Genomic DNA, 18,794 nt, shown 5'->3' with positions numbered 1-18,794 from the left:
TCTTGCTTGGCTGTTTGTAATATCATTGCAGGCGAAGAGGATTTGTAGGCCGGTTGTACTAAACAGGTTGGCGTTTCGGGAGGTATCTGGGACGTCCTGGTAAGGGCGATGGTATCACAGTTGTCTGATTGGGATTGTGCGTATAACTCGAGAATCATCATGAGATGCTGTATTAGAATTGTGCCCTGTCGTAAATCAAATTGGGCTGCGAAGTCAATGGCATGTGACGCCTGTTTGTTACTCAATGAGTTCCAACTTGCCTGTTAAGGATGAGAGGTTATAAACAGGCATTCAATAACAAATACCTGATAAATGATAGAGAAATGTCCAATGCCGACATGTCTTTGTTTCAGTGAGAGAGTGCGGCAGTTGAGCTGAGTTACGCTTCTTGGGGTTCCTTGGTAGTGGAGTGCTTGAGATTTATTACCTTCATTCTTCTGTTTGTTCTTTGTTAATAGCCCGTGATAAAGATGTGAAGTGTCCAAGTAAGGTACGTACCGCGCCGTGAGCCCCATGAAATGGATGGAAGTAGAGAGGTCCGTGCACGCCAGCTTCCTGACGCGCCGCGAGCTGTCTTCCTTCTTCTGCAAGGTTCAAGACGAGAATTTAATATACGGTCATTTTCCACGTTTGCGCGAATTGCGCTTTTGCAGCATTTGTATTTAACAATAAGGCCGTTCTTTTACTAATTCATCGGCCAAACTCTTCTAATAGCCACGTTACTCCTTCCGCTCCTCACTTCACGCTGAACCAACTCCGCATACCCCGTTCAAATTGCGCCGACACCTTGAAAGAAGCACAAGACTGCACGACAAGAGTAATAGGAATCACAAATACACCTAGCGACTCTGAAGGCTTTTTTGCGCTGCGCATCAGGCTGTGACGGCCATCGATGCTGAGTCTGTGAACACCAGCTCGCAGGGGCCCTTAGGCCTTCGTTTTCTTTATCCTGCCTACCACCAGTCAACATGACTACACTCGCCATGCCGCAGGAGGCTGCGCCAGTGAATCACTCTCTACTCGACATAGACGACGAAGCGGCCTCTACAGAAGACGGATCAGTGCTCGAGTTCTTCATCATCAAGCAAGAAGTCAATCTCGAGGTCAACTTTCGCGATAAGCGCATTGATGGAATGACCGACATCTTTCTTGTCGTGTTCAACGATAAGATTGAGGACATAGTGTTGGACGCTGCAGATTGCAAAATCGATACCGAGAACATTTTCATCGCTGATGTTAAGGAATCAAACGGTGATCTCGTCGAGAGTCATAGGCGGAGAACAACAGCAACCTACAATGATCCATATGCCAAGCTCACTCACCCAAAGAGTTGGAGTTTGAGAGCCGATCACCACGATATTCGCCGCAAGCGTGCACAGTCGATATTCTGCAGCCGCAAGAACGATGTCCCCGCCGAGAATAGAGAGTTCGAGGGGTGCACACCGGTCTATCGATCGTTGAAGGTGAACCTGCGAGGTAAGGCCGAGCCGGATCGCCCGAGGCTCATCATCAGGAAGTCTATGATAGGTCTTGATGCGAACGAGCGACCCAACAAGCAGTACAGAATCACCATACCATTTACCCATGCGAACCCCCGAGATGGGATACAGTTCGTCGGCGTCGATCCCCTGGACAACCGGTTTACACACATGTACACACGAAGCTCGATACACCCTGGGACTGCTTCGTGCATTTTCCCTTGCATTGATGACCACGGATCACGTTGCGACTGGAGGATATCAATCAAGTACCCCCGTACCTTGGGTGATGCTTTGCAACAAGCGCTCGCTACACAACAGAATGGTAGTAACCCCGACAAGATGCAGATTGATGGCCAGGAGCGAATCCATAGCCTTGCCGAGGAAGACAAACTCCGCGAGATGTCGGTTGTCTGCTCCGGTTTCCTTATGGAAGAGACCGTAGATCCCGACGATGACCACAAAAAGATAATGACCTTCGAACCTGAAAAGAAGGTGTCTGTACAGAAGCTTGGTTTTGCAGTGGGCCCATTTGAGCATATCGATCTTTCATCTGAGTTTAGAACAGAAGAAGACGAGGTCAAACTGGGTATGAATGCGCTCAAGGTTCACGCATACTGCTTACCACACCGTGCCGACTGGGTAAGGAATACAGCAGCAGCCATCACTATGGCAGCTGATTTCTTTACATTCACGTTTGCTCGATATCCGTTCGGCAATTTCAAACTCTGCTTCCTCGATGATATGATTCAGGACACTGTGGCTCTCTATTCCATGGCTTTCGTCAGCAATCGGTTACTTTTCCCAGATGACATTATCGATACCGAGATCGATGTCACAAGAAAGATGGTTCAAACATTGGCGTACCAGTGGATTGGGATCAACATGATACCGAACACAAGAAATGACCTATGGCTTATAGTTGGCATTGCACATTTTATGACAGATCTCTTTATGAAGAAAATTTGCGGAAACAACGAGTACAGATTTCGGATGAAGACACTGTCCGACAAGCTTGTTCAGATGGACGTCGAACGGCCTTCTCTTTACGATCTCGGCCCTTATCTGCATTTGGGGGAGTTCGAGATGGACTTTATGACTCTGAAAGCTCCTGTGGTTTTCTTCATCCTGGACAAGCGACTCATTAAGGCTTCAGGAGGACACGGATTGACACGCATTCTCTCTAAACTGTTAACCAAGGTTCAGATTGAATCTTCTGACAGGGCTACTATCCTTGAAACAGAGAAATTCCGAACAACTTGTGAGAAGGGGGCAAAGTATCGGCTTGAGAGCTTCTGGAGCCAGTGGGTCTACGGTTCAGGATGCCCGCGATTTGATGTCAAGGCGAAATTCAACAAGAAGAGGCTCTGTGTTGAGCTCACGCTAAACCAGATCCAATTCCAGACAGCCAAGAAGCCACCACTAGACAAGAATGATTTCCTACGCGTTGTCAAGGAGCGCCGCTCTGGTGTTAAGCCAGGCGAAGTACAGCCTCTGTTTACAGGACCGATGACGGTACGAATCCATGAAGCGGATGGAACGCCTTACGAGCATATTCTAGAAATCCGCGAAGATGCCACAAGGTCTACCAAATTCGAGATTCCATACAATACCAAGTATAAGCGGCTCAAGCGCACGCGTCGCATGAAGGAAAAGCAAAACGTTGGTGCCAGTATGGATGCGGAAAACATGGATGATGCGCTCCTCTACTGCTTAGGCGACGTTCTGCAGACGCCAGACGAGCAGGCACAGTGGGAGTTGATTGATTGGGATCCCGAAACTGAACGAAAGATGGACCAGGAGTCCTACGAATGGATACGTGTAGATGCCGACTTCGAGTGGTCTTGCGATATGAAGCGGACTCTTGAGCCGTACATGTACGTGTCACAATTGCAGCAAGATAGAGATGTCGTTGCTCAGCAGGATGCTATGCTTTACCTGACTCATGGCCCTTTGCACCCCATCGCGTCAGGGTTTCTTACCAGAACGCTTGTGGACCGCCGTTACTTTCATGGTATCCGAACTATGGCTGCTGAAGCTCTGCCACGTCAGGCCAACATTAAGGATCTATCAATGCTTGGCCTTCGACAACTAATGAAGGCTTTCAGCGAAATGTTCTGCCACAAAGGTACGAACCAACCAAAGCCGAATGACTTTTCCGACAAGAAGCAATACAACGTTCAGTGCGCTATTATCAAAGCTATCGCTCAAGTGAGAGATGCTCACACTTACAAATGTCCTCTTGAAGCTCGCCAGTTTATTCTGGACCAACTTCTCTTCAATAACAATGAGGACAACCCTTATTCTGACCACTTCTACATCGCAACTCTTGTGGAGGCTCTTGCTACGTCCCTCATCCCTTCCAAGCAAGATGATTGGTTTGCGATGCAGAACAAAATCCCTAATGAGGATGAGAAGCAGTTCCTCGAACGGGCCATAGAGCAAATCGAGAGAGTTTTACGGCGAGATGAATGGACCCATTCGTACCAGAACGTTTGGACTATAGCTGGTCTTAGTGCCAAACAACGATTGATGAAGGCGGAAGTAATCCCGAAGAGGTACATTGATTTCGGGCAGTATCTGTTGGACGGAACGAGAGATCTGATTCGGATCAAGGCCTTTGAGGCTCTGATTGACCTGGGGGCTATGCTGGATCCGACAGTGTTCTCATTCTTAACATACTCGCTCATCACCGACCGGTCACCATATGTGCGGAACAAACTCATCGAAGCGGCTGCCTCTGGGCTCGCTGCCATCGCTTTCGGAGAACATACTAAGGTTGTTAAGAACGACCCTCGACCGGAAGATGAAGGAGACCTTCTGCTTGTGCAAGATAGTGCCCAGGAGATTGAGGCTAGAAAAGAAATGTTTGCCAGAAAAGAGAACCTGGATGCAGCACTCAAGGCTTTACGAAGAGAGATGGATGAAACCTACGGAGGCGACGAACGACACTATAGCATTGCGATGCGTAAGGCGCTGGACCATCCGAGTCTCGGTCGTGGTGAGATGGAGAGCATGCTAGATTTGGCGGCGATGATGTTTGAGGAGGCGGGCGACTGGGTCATTACGCTCCCCTTACCAAAGGCTTGGAAGGTCGAGAGGCCTGTGCAACAGCTCTCTAATCGCGTAAGTGCCACGTTGTTTACAAGCAAGTCTTTGCCGGTGCTAACTTGGACAGTTGATCATGAAATTCAAAGCTCATTACAGGACGACACCCCGGGAGCCAATCGTACAAGCACCACCGCCTCCACCTCCCGCTCCGCCTGCCCCTATCGTCGAGCAGAAGCGGCCTGCACCTCTGCAGAAAACATCTTCTATCAAGATCAACACCCACAAGACGGCCTCTGCCCAACGCCCAAGTGTCCCTCCGCCTCAACGGCCCTGCACCAGTGCCTCTCCCGTTGTTCAAAGCCCGAAGCCCACTCTACCAAAGCAAGAAAGAGACACCATTGTTGCATCACCAGGTCTGTCTCGACAAGCAAGTGCTACGTCTTCATCAGGATCCAAACCATCCTGGCCCCCTGAACCCTCATCTGCTTCTAGTAGCAAGCGGCCTCGACCTGAGAAGGATGAACAGCATACTCCGGCACCCAAACGCCCAAAGGTCGATAAGCCATTCGATTCGGGTATCCTCAAGAAGAAGAAGAGCAAGATCATCACCTTGAGGGTTGCTCCAAACCGCCTCGCTCCTTTACTGAGAAAAGAAAAGAAGCCAAATGGGAATGGCCGGGTATCTCTCCCCTCAGGGGCGCCAAGAGATGGCCCTGCCCCTCCTCTGAACTCAAGATCAGATTCCATCACAGCCAAGCCCGCCAGAAAGCCTCTTCCTGGAGATGTGGCGCGAAGGCCTTTGCCTGGAGGCCCGGCATCATCGCCGCATCCTGTGCCAGAGAGGAAGGCCTCGCTAAATACTCATTCGAACTCTACACCGAAGCCCAAGTCTGCGAGTCCCGCCACGAGCACACCCCCTCCTGCAGCAGCGCCTACTCAGCGGCCCAAGATCAAGCTTATTCGAAAGCCACAACAACCACCAGCCCCCTAAAAGCCGAAGCCAAAGGGGGCATCGTCTCGCTGGCCTATGCTAAAGCAGCCCGCCGATTGCAACAGGTTCGGCTCAGCCATAGAGCGGTTTGCAGCCTGCCTACTGGCAAATAATATGCTGTCAGTAAACTTGCTACCCTTCTGGCCTCTTGCTCGTCCCTCTGCGGACCTGGCAAGTAAGTGTGGCTAGTGACGAGAAACCATTAAACAACGTCAATGTAAATAGGAGCATAAGAATGTGATGTGGATTGAACGCAAAATGCGACACGCGGGGAACGAACAAAGAAGTTTTATCATTACGTTCGAACGAGAAGTCACAGGATTTTACGGAAGCTGGTTTGTGGTGTTTCACGCATTTAGTGGCAGAGGTCACTAAAAAACTGCATTTTTTGGCGTTGGGAGCGCAACATAAAATGCGAAAGCTCTGATGAGTGAGAGGTATGCAATGAGACGTAATGAGTATATAGGCAGTTTTGGGGACAATTCATCAAGATATCCAGTCAACACTAGTCATCCCCGTGAGGTTATGTTCACTTCATGCATGTCGAATATCACCTAAGGTATTGGTGAATAGAACTTGAGGGTGCCATCTTGGTTTCAGATTCAAATTGGGTATTAAGTAATGCAGTATGTCCTTTTCGTCTTAACCAAGAGGTACGCCGCGCCCCTCCCCCTATGAGTAAACGCCTGCCCGACTCTCGACTTATTTATCCGTATCAAGGGCGTCAAACCACTGGAAGATATTCTATCCTTCAAGCTGGCTGCCACCTTCTTTTGCTTGGGCCTCGAGAAAAGCCTTCCTCAAGTTAAACCTCTGAAAGCCGTGTTTATTAACAAGCCGGTTGTGAGCTCTCTGAGCGCGCTCCTGTTGAAGTTCTTCGCTATCGTCAGCTGGAGAACGGTGAAAGTCTACGCTCGAAGCAAAGTCCAAGTCCGCATCGTCACGGTCTGTCCAGATACCCTCATGGTGAGAAGGCACCTCGCGTCCTTCGCTAAGATGCTTCATGACTAGAAGGGCCGATTTTCCAGGTGTAAGGGTGGTGCGTTTGAGGGCTTCCACGACAAATTGGCGGGGGTAGCCCATTGATTCATAGCGAGTAATCCATTTCTGAATTTCTTGAGAATTAGACTTCTCTGAGCTCTCAGGCTGGTTTGTCTTGGGAATAGCTTGGGAAGAGTTGAAGGAGGCCGGAAGAGACCGTCGAGCTGTTCGGCTGTTTGGTTGTGGGTTCGGTTTCGCAGAGGAAACAGCTCGTCTGGGAGCGATTTGTTCTGTAAAGCTACTGTCATGACGCCGTCTCATGGGCTGGGCATGTGATTCTCGCCGGCTCTCACGAGAAGATTTCTGCTGGCGATGTTTATTCAGACGCAATGGTATTGGTGTAGTATCCAAAGCCGTATCATTTGGCAGCGAAACATCCACAGATTGGTGTCGAGTATCCTGCCTGAATGCTGGTCGCGTCCCGAGGTCTTGTGACTCTTCTTGCATCGGGGGAAGGGGTGGAAGATGCTGCGAAGCTTCGCTTTCACCAACATAACCTAGCCACTGAGAGGTTCTTAGTGCACCAGGAGATGTTTCTTGGGCATGCTGTAGCTTGGGAGCTTCTTCGGCGTCCGGTGTAGATGGTATCTCTATGTCCTTACTGTAGCGTCTTTTCTTAAAGCGCCCTGATGAGGCGAAGGGAGGCTCACCAGCAGTTCGTTTCAAACTTGACGCGGCGACTGGGGGTGAGGATGGTACCTGACTTTGCAGTAAACCGCGCTCTTGACCGTCTTCGAAGTCGATGTCCTGACCGGGGTCTATGTCAGGAGCTTGATCCTGTGACTCGGGGTTCTGTTCCTCGCTGTTGACTTCGAAACTCTCCATTGTATCGAGGAAGTCCACGAGGTTCTCTTCATAGCAGAGATGTAACTCGTTGACGGTATGCTGATCTGGTTCAACGAAACCAAGGTTTTCCGCGACTCTGTGCCAGTCGGTTAATTGGCTGTCCTGTGATACTGGCGCATCTCGGGTAGCTATCATAAGATCAAACAACTCGATCTTCTTTCCATTGATGTTGAGGCTGCTCTTAATGTCTCTCTCGGTGACTTTGATATACTCATCAAGATCTTGATACCAGTTGTACCTCAGAAGAGCGAGAGCTTCTTCTTCTTCTTGTTCTTCTTCTTGACGGTCTTCTATTGATTTCCGAGATTTGTTAGCTTCTCTCGGGCCTTGCGATGGCGCTCTCGTAGGTTGAGGTTGTGGTGGTCTGCCAACGGGGCCGGCATCTACCCGATTGTTCACGCGTTGCTCAGGGGCCCTTTGAAGAGCAGCCTTCTGCGGAACTTTGGCAATTGTATTGCGGCCCTCCGCAGTCTTTTCTGGGATGCTCGCAACGGGGCCGGCTTCTGCAGGCGCAGAGGCTGCCATGGTCTCTAACGCTTTCCTATCCAAGAACTGCAGCTTTTTGAGCCAGCGGTCACGCCAAGATTGTGCCGTGTGTCGAGGATTCTACGCATGTGAGCTTAATTTTCATGGCCTGATTCGCGAAAACTTACAATCTTTTCATACTCGTACCATATCTGGTTTCCTTTGTGCTGCGTTGGATGGCTTAGTGCCCACCTAGTAAGTTTCGCGTCATCCTCCGCAGTAAACGGTGTCCGTGTTGACTTTTTGGTTTGATTGCTGCCCACCGGTCTTGGCTCGTCTGGATGGCGTCCTATCAGGTATTTGTCCTTTATCTGGATATACCCGTTTTCCACAGAGTCCTTAATAAACTTCCATGAATAGGATCCAGGGGGGGCATCTCTTTTTATGAGATGGTCCGCAATAAGCATATCAGCATGTTTTTCAAGCAGCACGACCTTGCCGCCATTTTGCTATCTTAAAATCAGCGACAGCGCGTGAATGAGTTTACAACTTCAACTTACCGTGATAAGCTCTGTCCAATGTTTTCTGCTCGGTACTCGATGTGACAGCCAAAACTTGAGATCTTTGAAGATGGTGCCGCCCTCCGCACTTTCGACTCCATCGTATGTGATTGCCGGTGGCATTGTGATGAGCAGGCTTTCTCTGGGCTATGAAAGGGATAAGGGCTGGTCACTGTAGATCGCATCAGAGGCTGGGCTAGAGGTGCGCCAACGACTCTGCAGATGTCAATTTTGGCAGCGTGAACCAGCTTAAACCATTTGAAAATTTGATTAATTCATCGTATGATGAGACGCGCCCTCAATTCGGCCAAATTTTGGTTACCGCCCGCGGTCTTGATGTTCTTTGGATGCAAGTCGCCCTGATGAAAGCCACGCGCTGAAAGGCAACGCGCGCTCACGTGCCAGTGGCAGTATTCAATTAACCACGTTTAAGGTTTGCCTAACTGCATAAAATTGAAGCCACTGCAATATGGGTAGATTTGCTATTAAACTATATAGAGTTGCTACAAGTCGAATAGCAGTTACATTCCGCATTGTGATCACTTTATCTTGCATATGGTTAATTAATCAATTGACCTGATCTATTCTTGCCTGTTTTGTTCGACAGACCTCTCTCTAGTATCGTTCTACTCCATGGCTAGACCAGAAAGAGAACGACGTCACCTCTTATCGATAAGAGCTTCCCGGGCTATCCCCGGTTATCGGTAGCTTTGACCTTGGTTGCCATGGTAGCAACGATGGAGTGTTTACTTCCAATCAGAACCGAGGCCGTGGGACGAGTGGCCGGGATTATTTGGGTCTAAGCTACAAGTTGCACGAACAACGCAAAATAGATCCATTCACTTAGCTACTTCAAGCTGGACCTTGCTTTCTTCCTTTTTCCTCCTCTTCCTCTCTCTCCTCTCATCCATCTCTTAAACTTCAAGCTTACTACTACTAACTAAAGCAGGTTGCGTTTGTTCGTTCTTGTTTCTGCGTCCTTCATCGCATCGCATCGCATCTGATCTGCATTCACACTTTCACGGCCTAGCGAGAATTTACTTGTTTGCATGGGTTGAGTTTGCTTGTCCACCGTGAATAACTTCATCATGTCTTCCGAGGACAAGTACGAAACGCTGGAGAAGATTGGTGAGTCTATCGAGTTAACAGCACTCGTCTCGATGCGCCGTGCTATCAATTGAGCGGCAACTCTAACTCACCGTCTTCTTCTAGGCCATGGCTCCTTTGGCATTATCCGCAAGGTCCGTCGCAGGACAGACGGCTTCATCATGTGCCGTAAAGAAATCTCATATCTACGCATGTCCCAGAAGGAGCGCGAACAACTTCACGCCGAGTTCCAGATTCTATCGCATCTGCGCCACCCAAACATTGTCGCCTATTACCACCGCGAACACCTCAAAGTTAGCCAGGACTTGCATCTTTACATGGAGTACTGCGGTAATGGCGATCTCGGCCGCGTTATCAAGGACCTCGCACTAAAGGGCCAGCGAGCTCAGGAAAGCTTCGTCTGGAGTATTTTCAGTCAGCTTGTCATGGCACTTTACCGATGTCACTACGGTGTTGACCCTCCAGAAGTTGGCGCCAACGTGCTTGGGTTGACACAGGGAAACGCTGCTGGCGGACCCAAGGTTCCCGCTGGAACAATGACTATTCTACACCGAGATTTGAAACCTGAGAATGGTGAGACCTCGATAGTGGATCCCTTTGTTTACGATATTCGAAACTAACTGTGTTTTAGTCTTCCTTGGCGAGGACAACTCTGTCAAGCTTGGAGACTTTGGTCTATCCAAGATGATCAAGTCCCACGACTTCGCTTCTACCTATGTCGGTACCCCCTTCTACATGTCTCCCGAGATCTGTGCCGCGGAGAAGTACACATTAAAGTCCGATATCTGGTCGTTGGGTTGCATCATCTATGAGCTCTGCGCACGCGAGCCACCCTTCAACGCAAAGACGCATTTCCAGCTTGTACAGAAGATTAAAGAGGGCAAGTTCCCTGCCTTGCCAGATGTTTACTCTCCCGAGCTTTATCAGGTTATCAAGGACTGCCTCCGTGTGAACCCTGATCGCAGACCTGATACTTCTGAGCTCCTTAACCTGCCAGTGGTCAAGCTTATGAGGAAGGAGAAGGAGGTTGTCGACCTCAACAAATCTCTCCGGCTCAGAGAGGATGCTTTGCGTAAGAAGGAAAGGGACCTCAATGAGAGACTTGCCAATATGGAGAGAGAGAAGGACGTTATCCGAGAGGAGCTGGACTCATCGCTACGGAGAGAGTGGGAGGTTAAGGCACGTCTCGAGATTGACCGTCTTGCAAACGCGGAGATCGAGCAGCTCCAAAGTCGCTTCGAAGCCGAGGTTCAGGCACGCGTCGAAGCTGAGCTGCAAAAGAAAACAGTAACATTTTCCGGTTCAAGACCTGAGAGTCGAGAGGGTGAGTATGCCTCATCAATGGGCAAGTCAGATTATAAGTCCGACTATCCTCACTCTTCCATTGGTGGCAGCGAGGTCGAGTTCCCCTCCACAACAGATCTCACTGAGTACTCCATCGATAGCCCCGAGGCGCCTCGAGAGACTAAGAAGACAGCTCGCACGCCTTTCAGCCGTGCGCAGACCATGTTCGTCGGTAATCCCGCTGGTACACCAATGGATATCGAGATGAACTCACCAAGCCCTATCGCTATTGCGTCGCTATCTCTTTCTCCTCGTCGCAATGGCAACACCAAGGCTCCTACCACTGCCAATGCAAACATCTTTACCGCCAACGCCAATCGAAATTCCGCCGATTCTCGATGGGATCACCCTCGTGATACCCTGTCTGATTCTGAAGATGAAGACGTCGTCCCATCGCCAACACGGAACATTAAATCTTCGAAGAATCCCTTCACCTCCAAGACACGACCTGTCCTCACTTCTCAGAAGTCCTGCCCTATGAACCGCCTCAAGACCCAACCATCAACATCGGGCTTCGTGTCTAAGCAGATGCCTCCACCTGAGGCTCCGAGGTCGCCTACTCGCCGTCTGAGCAAGATTCCCTCGGCGGCAAACCTCCAGTCCGAGGCCAACAGCCAGGGCTTGACGCGCGCCTCGTCACTCAACAACAAGAAGAACAGCAGCAGCACCGATGATGTTCTGGGCAAGGTTGCTGCTAAGAATAACATTCGAGGCCGAACCCTCGTCGAGCTTCAGCAGGCTCGCGCAGGCGGTCGTCCCATGAGCGCCATCGTGATGCCCAGCACAGGGGAGAACGTCAGTCCCAAGAGGGCATTCCGGGACCGCATCGGAATTGAGCGCAAGTCAAGTGGTGACGAGCCCGTCGCTGTCTGGGATCCGGAACGAGACGAGATGCCCAGTCCTTTCCTGGTCCGACAGCGACGGATCGCCCGGGTGTAGGCCGCCTCCGTGCTAGTCGCATGAAAAGAAGTAATGATGAAGAAAGCCGGCGTGTGGGTGTGGGTTGTGGCTGTGGTTTTTATTTTATTTTTATGCATTAGAGGCGAGCATCATGATATTGCTTTGGAGGGTCTACGCTACCCTAACATACCTCTTTGTCTCTCGTTTTGATTCCCCCTTTCATTTGTCTTACCGCAAGCTGAGAGGGAAACGAGAGACATTCCCGATGGATATCCCCCTCACACGTGAGGGTTTGGAAATGATACATGGAAACACTTATGGGCGTTTTTGGCGCGAGCACAAGGATCATGGCATGCATGGAATGGAATGGGCTGTTACATTTTAAATGCTCTGTTGGTGTGCTTGTTACTTTTAATGGACAAGGATTTTAGCATTCATTGTTGTTATGAGTTGAACGTCTAAACTACTTGCGAAGAATGGTGGGATTGGATCGAATTCGGTTGAGTTGGATTGGGCTGTTCTTGCGTATGTTTATTATTAGACGTTGTAAAAAAGATAATGACACACTCTTCTACACACTCTTCTACACACTTACTCGGCCTCTCAAGCCTCCTCGATCTGGTGAATAGCATTGTCTGGCCCCAAAATCTCGAAGGCCTTCTCATAGGAACGCATCCGCACTTTAGAACTCGGTGAGCATCCAATGAAATGAAGAGCCTTTGGAGTGCAGTATTTTGCAGATAACCCTTGTCTATTCAAGACATACAACGTCATTGGGCAATCCATGTTATCATGAGAATGGATGTGTACCCAACTTACACCAACTTTACTCCATCGTGAACCCAACTTACAACGCCGTCTCCCCTTCTCGCCTCATTTTCCAGCGCCAATGAAAGAACCAGACAGTTGGTATATGCTTTCAATCCAGGTCATAAATCATTTTTTAATCCACCTGTCGAGTCCAGCCTTAATCTTCACACACACGTCAGCAACTATGCTACAACCCTTTAGTGTTGGGCATCACTGCGTCTTCCCCATAAACGATGCTTCCACCCGCCTTGCATATGCATCCCCAGAGCTGCACCCCAGAGCCAGTCGTGCAGGTGAGGCGTTCGACAATGTGAAAGCACGACTCGAAGTGGTCCATTAAAAAGCACGATGTGGTGAGAGCTCTCGTGATGAGTATAGCCATTGGCAGGGACATCCATGCCTTTTGACATTAGCATCACCTCATGAGAAAACAATCTTCCAAAGATTCCAAGAAACAAAGGTACATGTCGTAGTAAACGTTTGTTATGACAATACAACAATCAACAAGGGGTATTTTTCTCCAAGCACACACTTCAACACCAAATTTGTCTGAGTAAAGTAAGGAGTCCAAGCATCTGACACAAATGCCCGACACAAACATATATCCAACAATAGGCGCTATTCGATGCCAAAATAGCGCCAAACTGAGCCCAAGAAAAAGCAGATAGACAATAATAGCAACAAAAACATTAAAAAAATAGGCCAGGCCGTGAGGCCAATTCCATCTTGCGTAGACGTAGCGCAGCGTGTTGTAGCCGTGAGGCCCATCAATCTTCCAAAATTCCCACGTCCCAGGTTCCCTTCCTGACCTTTGATTCGTCATGGCTATAGACCGAGCCTGAGAGCAAAATGCATTTCGCGATGCAAGGAGCACGGCGGTCCTGTGTAACCCGCGCAGGACTTTGTCTCTTTTTCGAACTCTCCCCTATTTTCTTTTTCGAATCTTTTCTTCTTTTTTAGACTTTTGTTTTACTGTAACAATGTTTTGTAAGTGAGTAATCCCCGGCCACACCTTCCCGCCATCTGGTAGGCGGTCTGTTTAGTGCCGTGAACGATGAGAACTGCTGTGACGATGAGAGTGACCATGGCTGCGATGAGAGGAAGAATGGTGCGATGAAGAGTGTCGGTGTCGGCTCGAGCTACCACTACTCTCAAGATCCCGCTCCAGAGTTTCAACTCTTGACCGATAGCCCTTGACAATCTCCTTGATGTGGGCGATACGGTCGAAATCTACCTCGAGCTCATCCAGCTGCTGGAGAATCTCGGTATACCGAGCAATTTCTGCGTCGGCGCCGCCGATGATTCCATCAGCTTCGTCATATTGCAGTTGGGTGAATCGCTGCGCTTCATGGCTCAGGTAATTAATCCGTTGTTCGATACTAGCCATAAGATGATCAAAGTAACGGCCTAAAGCAGAAAGTGAGGAGCTGTCGAGTAGTAGAAGGCCTTGGCTACTGGCGCGACTAGCGGCGCGCGAGCTGCTGGACCCCCCTCCCAGTGCCGCCTGCCCTTGGCGAAGCAGCTGGATCTCCTCGTTGGTGAGCCCTAGCTGGGTGTCCGGAACAGCCTGTGAGGACATGACGGGCAGCAGCTGGAGGGGCTGCTAGCTATGGCGTGGGGAGACCAGGTGAGTCGCAAAGTAGGCGGCTGCGGTTGAGATTTGGGGGGTCAAGTAAAGGTTTCGGTTTTTGGGATCGTCGCAGAAAAGCGAATGGGTTGAGGATGCGGTATGAGCCGAGCAGGTGGGCGAGGAGAGATTCGGTTTGTGTATAAGACCGCTGCGGCAACTCGTGACATGGGCTATGTTGGATGGGAAGAGACTGACGGGCCGATGGCCTGTTGACACGACTGAGTGAAGAATACAGCTTTGGTAATGGCACCAATGGACAAGATACCACGGCGCACAGAATCGACAATGATAGAGAGATATGCGAGGAGGATCGCAGCGACGGCAAGGGTGAGGATGATAGCGGATGCGACGATGCTAGAATGGGCGTGGGGTTTGCTGCGCAGAGCATCATGATATCGCGGCCAATACGATCATGAGCATCATCGGTGGTGTTGAGTCGGTTTTCAGTGGTTTCGGGATGTCAGGTAGTTCGTCTGGAGGCTCCCAGACCTCAGAGCGCCCCGAGAAAAACGAGAAGAAGTAAGAGAGAGCGATCGAGGGAGTTGGGTCTCTTTTGGGGAATAGACGGAAGAGGTGTGATTGGAGAATCGGGGGAGGAACCCAAGAAGACGGAATTGGGCTTGAGGTGGAGGGTGGGGGAGATGGACTCGAAGCAACAAAGTACCAGTACGTATCGTTTCGTAAGTAAGGTCGGTCGGTCGAGTAAGGTATGGAGGATGGAAGGCCCGTTTCGGTGAAAGAGGCAGGGATGATTTGACGAGGGGGTTTGCTTGATGATTGCGACCCAAAAGAATGATATTTTCTTTGGTGTGAGGATGCAGTGTGGTGCGCGGTCTGGTACTGCTGTAGAGCGTATGGTGACAAAGTTTGATATCGTTGAAAGTACAATAGTCAGACTGAACCAAGGATGATCATTAGCCTCTATCCTCGGCTGTATGTAAAGAAACGAATTAATTAATTAGGTGATGGTGTTGAATAAAAGAAGAACTAACTTCCACTACCAAAGTTGTAGCGTGATATGGATGGATGAGATAAGATGGGTGGAGGGGAATGGGGAAGGAGGATAATTGAGAGGTGGTTGTGGTTTGCGGTTGCGGTTGCGGTTGCAGCTGCGGTTGCACAATTTGGTTACAATTGCACGTGCAATTGCAATCAATCAATTAATCCAGCCGCGGTCAAGGCAAGGGCAGACAGGTAATACTCTATCACTTTTTATAGTAATATTAAAGTTGATGCCCGATTGATTGATTAATTGATTGCGCTGATAAACAAGTGAGGTAAGGTATGGCAAGGCAAGGCAGGTACCGACAGAGCGGTCACTGATGGAGCTGGGAGCTCTTACAGCCAGCCAGAGATAGCGCGCGCTAATTGGAGCTCCCTGTCAATAAACGACGATCTCAAGAGGTCCAAGAGTCGGCTTTTTTTGCTTCTTCTGCCTTGTCTCTTCTAGTCAACCGGGGAACGACAGATGAGAAAGATGCAAGGCAAACCAGCAAAGTAATTTCTAGTACCAACAGTGAAGTGAACTGTAGGGCCACTGCTGTTTGCCGTATTCAGGCTTGACAGGGTATCATTTAGGCGTGAACCAGGGCCAACTCGGCGGCCATGATGCTGGGGGGGAGGGGGGCATAAAGGTCGGTGAGAAAGAAACCAAGAACCCACGGTGAGAGGGATCTCGATGGTTATTGATGGCGTCGTAATAGACGAGGAGAATATGAATCCAAGGGGGAGAAAAAGGAAAAAAGAAAAGAAAGAGAGGAAAGGAGAAAACAAGAGACAAAGACAAAAAGAAAAGTGTGGCTTCTTTTATCGAGGGCGACTATAAACATGGAAGACAACAACTTCACCCAGATCAGGAGACAGATCATGATACAATACAGGTCCACGGGCAAGAGCAAACATACGACACCCTGATTCTAATTGCCTATTCCATGAGACGGAGATGAATGACCACGCCCGGGAACTCGGATCATGGGCCGTATATTTCTCACTCGAGACTCTCTATGCTACCTAGGTAGGTAGGTAAGTTAACTCACCTCGGTTCGGCTTCCATGTCGATACTAGACCCAGACACAACAAATATTAATGATTCCCATATTGGCTTTTTCTTTTCCGTGCCTCTACTGACCATGACCTACATACAAAGTAGGGTCTATCCCAGTCTCTAACCCATGCTCACCATCACCACCACGAGCCACATTTGGCGGAGGCAGCCACCGCGGGGATCAAAGCTGAGGAGCCCCGAGCACGACATGTACTCCATTGTATTCCACTGTCTGTAACATGCACAAGACACTTGCTGCGATGGCAGGTCAGAGATAAAGTGCATACATGAATTATCGTGACGATCCTCCGCCGACTATCAGCACACACACACACACACACACACACATACACTAGATATCCCCAGGTACTGCCCAAATTGGTAGGTGTTAATGTCATGCGCACGTGTATCTCCCGTCCGATCAATGCACTCCCTGTTCGTCAGTTATACTTACACCTCCAATGCAGCTCGCGGATTCCTTCTACAACACCAAACCAAGAAGCGTATCAATCGCGATATAAGCCGACGCACGAGCCCAGCGCCTACTGACTCAGCCTGAAACCCTCCCTCATCACACAATAAGTTGATTATTGCCCATGTCTTATACCTAAGTAAGTAAAGAACCGCAGTCAGTCAGTCAGTCAACTCACTAACTCTGTTCTGTCGATCCGGAAATCGGCAGCCATCTCCCCGAAACACAAACCCCCAATATCAATGGGTGATGACTTGTGGCGCGCGCCAGACGAAACACATCCCTGACTCAGCACTACACATCACAGCACAGCACTACACACCAAAAGGATAAACTACGATAATCATAGGGTTCGTTTGCTTGTCGAGTTCGTCTCGCTCTTTACACTGCAGGTCCGAATGCATATTTTCTGCAGATGCGTGTCTGCATCATGCAACTACTGCTGACCTGCAGCACTATTGAGCCTCAACATGACGTCTACAGGTATCAGCAGCATCTCTCACTCACTCACGCACTCACTCGCTCACCCACAGGCTTATCCATTTCATCAACCTCGGAACATTGCCGTTGCTCCCCCGCCCTCGCAACAACCTGAACTGCCGCATCTTGTCCTCAGATGATACCCTTTTTTTCTTCCCGGTCCAATTTGCCTGTTCTCTTTTTGCGTTGCATCGAGTGGCACGAGGATGGCCAAAGGATCGTGTCAAATGCAGCTTGCCGCTGCAAGTAATACCACCCTTGCTCGTGCTATCATATGTTGTGCGCCGACTTTAAAGACTGGTCCTCGGTCGATCCAGCCATGAGCAAGCCATGCTGTGCTCCCTTTGTAGACTTTTTCCTTCGTACTGGGCAATCATCCGGAGATCCTCTAGGGCGCCATGCTGTGTAACAAACTTCTTCCATCAAATTCGTTTGATGTTAGAGTCGTACAAGTTTGCTCCATGCTCATACATACAATTGGAGCGCCGGCAAAAACTGTAGTCTCTTCTGACTAATGTCGCCTCCAATTTGACCGAGCTCATCAGAAAATGCTTGTAAAAGTTGTATGTGCTGTTCCACAGGCGCAGTCACTCAGATCTGGCTGAAGTCTTTCCCCTGTACGAAGTCTTTCCCCTACATTTACGACAACGTTTCTATCGTCACATAATATGTCGTCTGATCGATGCGGCAGGGTAGGACTGATTCTTTTATCCTAGAAATCGCTGGATTAGTTGTCCGTACGTGATCTTTGAACCACAGAGCCTGCATCCGTCAATATAAACCCCAGTACCTGCCATAGGAAGCTCAGATTTGGACCTTCAGTGCCATGAACGATGGTGTTACCTATGTACTTGTTCTTATTGATTTTTCTTGGATAATTTTATTCGCATCCTAGGTCTATTTCTCACTACCTAGGTATACCTACCAGTGAAAGTTTGAGGTTACCTCTTGCACTCAAGGATGCGATATTCGAACACCGGCTTATCGGGATTGTAGGAGGCGATATCCTTTTGTTCAAAGCGCTTCTCTTACATTCACTAGGTCTATACCCGTAATACACTGCTAACATATCCTATCAATCGTAATGTACTAGTCCAATCTCATCTTCAGTGATGCCCATGTTGCTATCATGCCTTGACCTGACCACTGTTGCAATGCTTGTTTGTTCTACTTAAGTCTCTTTACTAGAGTGGAAACATCATTAAGCAAACTTTATGTATCTCGGCGTATAGAGCTCACATCGAACCGGTGACGAGTGACGCATCAGTATCACAGAACCCCGACCATCAATACTCGCCTCACATACCAGGTAAAACGGCACTGCATAGGATCTATTGCATATATCCCAAGTCTTTCCAGTACTATTTCATTCGATAATGGCGACTCGTCTTCTGTTGAAATTCTGTTTCACTGGGACAGCATAAACCCCTTAATCCGTGCGTTCGGTGATGGCGGAGCTCTACAAAAGACTCAAGCAATTACAGGAGATGTGATGCCCATTATTTTCAAGATACTATAGCTAGTTCCTTCAGCACTTGCTACCTTTATGGTCAGTAGATCGTGATGCAACTGGTG

The 18,794-nt window shown here is 49.2% G+C and overlaps 6 protein-coding genes across 6 annotated transcripts; 3 read left to right on the top strand and 3 right to left on the bottom strand.

Annotated features, from left to right (window-relative positions):
• Positions 1-968: 968 nt before the first annotated feature.
• On the top strand, positions 969-5,520 carry FPRO_03250 (uncharacterized protein; the record flags this gene model as incomplete). The annotated part of the gene is made up of 2 exons (XM_031226558.1): positions 969-4,604; positions 4,657-5,520. The coding sequence occupies 2 exons, from the start codon at positions 969-971 to the stop codon at positions 5,518-5,520; spliced, it is 4,500 nt and encodes a 1,499-aa protein (XP_031077083.1).
• A 744-nt stretch (positions 5,521-6,264) lies between these two features.
• FPRO_03251 (uncharacterized protein) lies at positions 6,265-8,555 on the bottom strand (the record flags this gene model as incomplete). The annotated part of the gene is made up of 3 exons (XM_031226557.1): positions 6,265-8,013; positions 8,061-8,381; positions 8,433-8,555. The coding sequence occupies 3 exons, from the start codon at positions 8,553-8,555 to the stop codon at positions 6,265-6,267; spliced, it is 2,193 nt and encodes a 730-aa protein (XP_031077082.1).
• A 965-nt stretch (positions 8,556-9,520) lies between these two features.
• FPRO_03252 (putative NIMA-like protein kinase) lies at positions 9,521-11,822 on the top strand (the record flags this gene model as incomplete). The annotated part of the gene is made up of 3 exons (XM_031226556.1): positions 9,521-9,560; positions 9,645-10,112; positions 10,171-11,822. The coding sequence occupies 3 exons, from the start codon at positions 9,521-9,523 to the stop codon at positions 11,820-11,822; spliced, it is 2,160 nt and encodes a 719-aa protein (XP_031077081.1).
• Positions 11,823-13,632: 1,810 nt separating this feature from the next.
• Positions 13,633-14,172, bottom strand: FPRO_03253 (uncharacterized protein; the record flags this gene model as incomplete). The annotated part of the gene is made up of 1 exon (XM_031226555.1): positions 13,633-14,172. One exon carries the CDS (start codon positions 14,170-14,172, stop codon positions 13,633-13,635), a length of 540 nt encoding a protein of 179 aa, XP_031077080.1.
• A 1,087-nt stretch (positions 14,173-15,259) lies between these two features.
• FPRO_03254 (uncharacterized protein) lies at positions 15,260-15,475 on the top strand (the record flags this gene model as incomplete). The annotated part of the gene is made up of 2 exons (XM_031226554.1): positions 15,260-15,417; positions 15,442-15,475. The coding sequence occupies 2 exons, from the start codon at positions 15,260-15,262 to the stop codon at positions 15,473-15,475; spliced, it is 192 nt and encodes a 63-aa protein (XP_031077079.1).
• A 735-nt stretch (positions 15,476-16,210) lies between these two features.
• On the bottom strand, positions 16,211-17,282 carry FPRO_03255 (uncharacterized protein; the record flags this gene model as incomplete). The annotated part of the gene is made up of 8 exons (XM_031226553.1): positions 16,211-16,229; positions 16,260-16,357; positions 16,403-16,582; positions 16,619-16,700; positions 16,722-16,867; positions 16,918-17,033; positions 17,062-17,125; positions 17,259-17,282. 8 exons carry the CDS (start codon positions 17,280-17,282, stop codon positions 16,211-16,213), a joined length of 729 nt encoding a protein of 242 aa, XP_031077078.1.
• Positions 17,283-18,794: the final 1,512 nt, after the last annotated feature.

Source organism: Fusarium proliferatum (assembly GCF_900067095.1).
Source record: "Fusarium proliferatum ET1 genome assembly, contig: FPRO_scaffold002, whole genome shotgun sequence".
Lineage (NCBI taxonomy): Eukaryota > Fungi > Ascomycota > Sordariomycetes > Hypocreales > Nectriaceae > Fusarium > Fusarium proliferatum.
The sequence above is the reverse complement of the archived record's forward strand: the minus strand, read 5'-3'. Positions and strand labels throughout refer to the sequence as shown.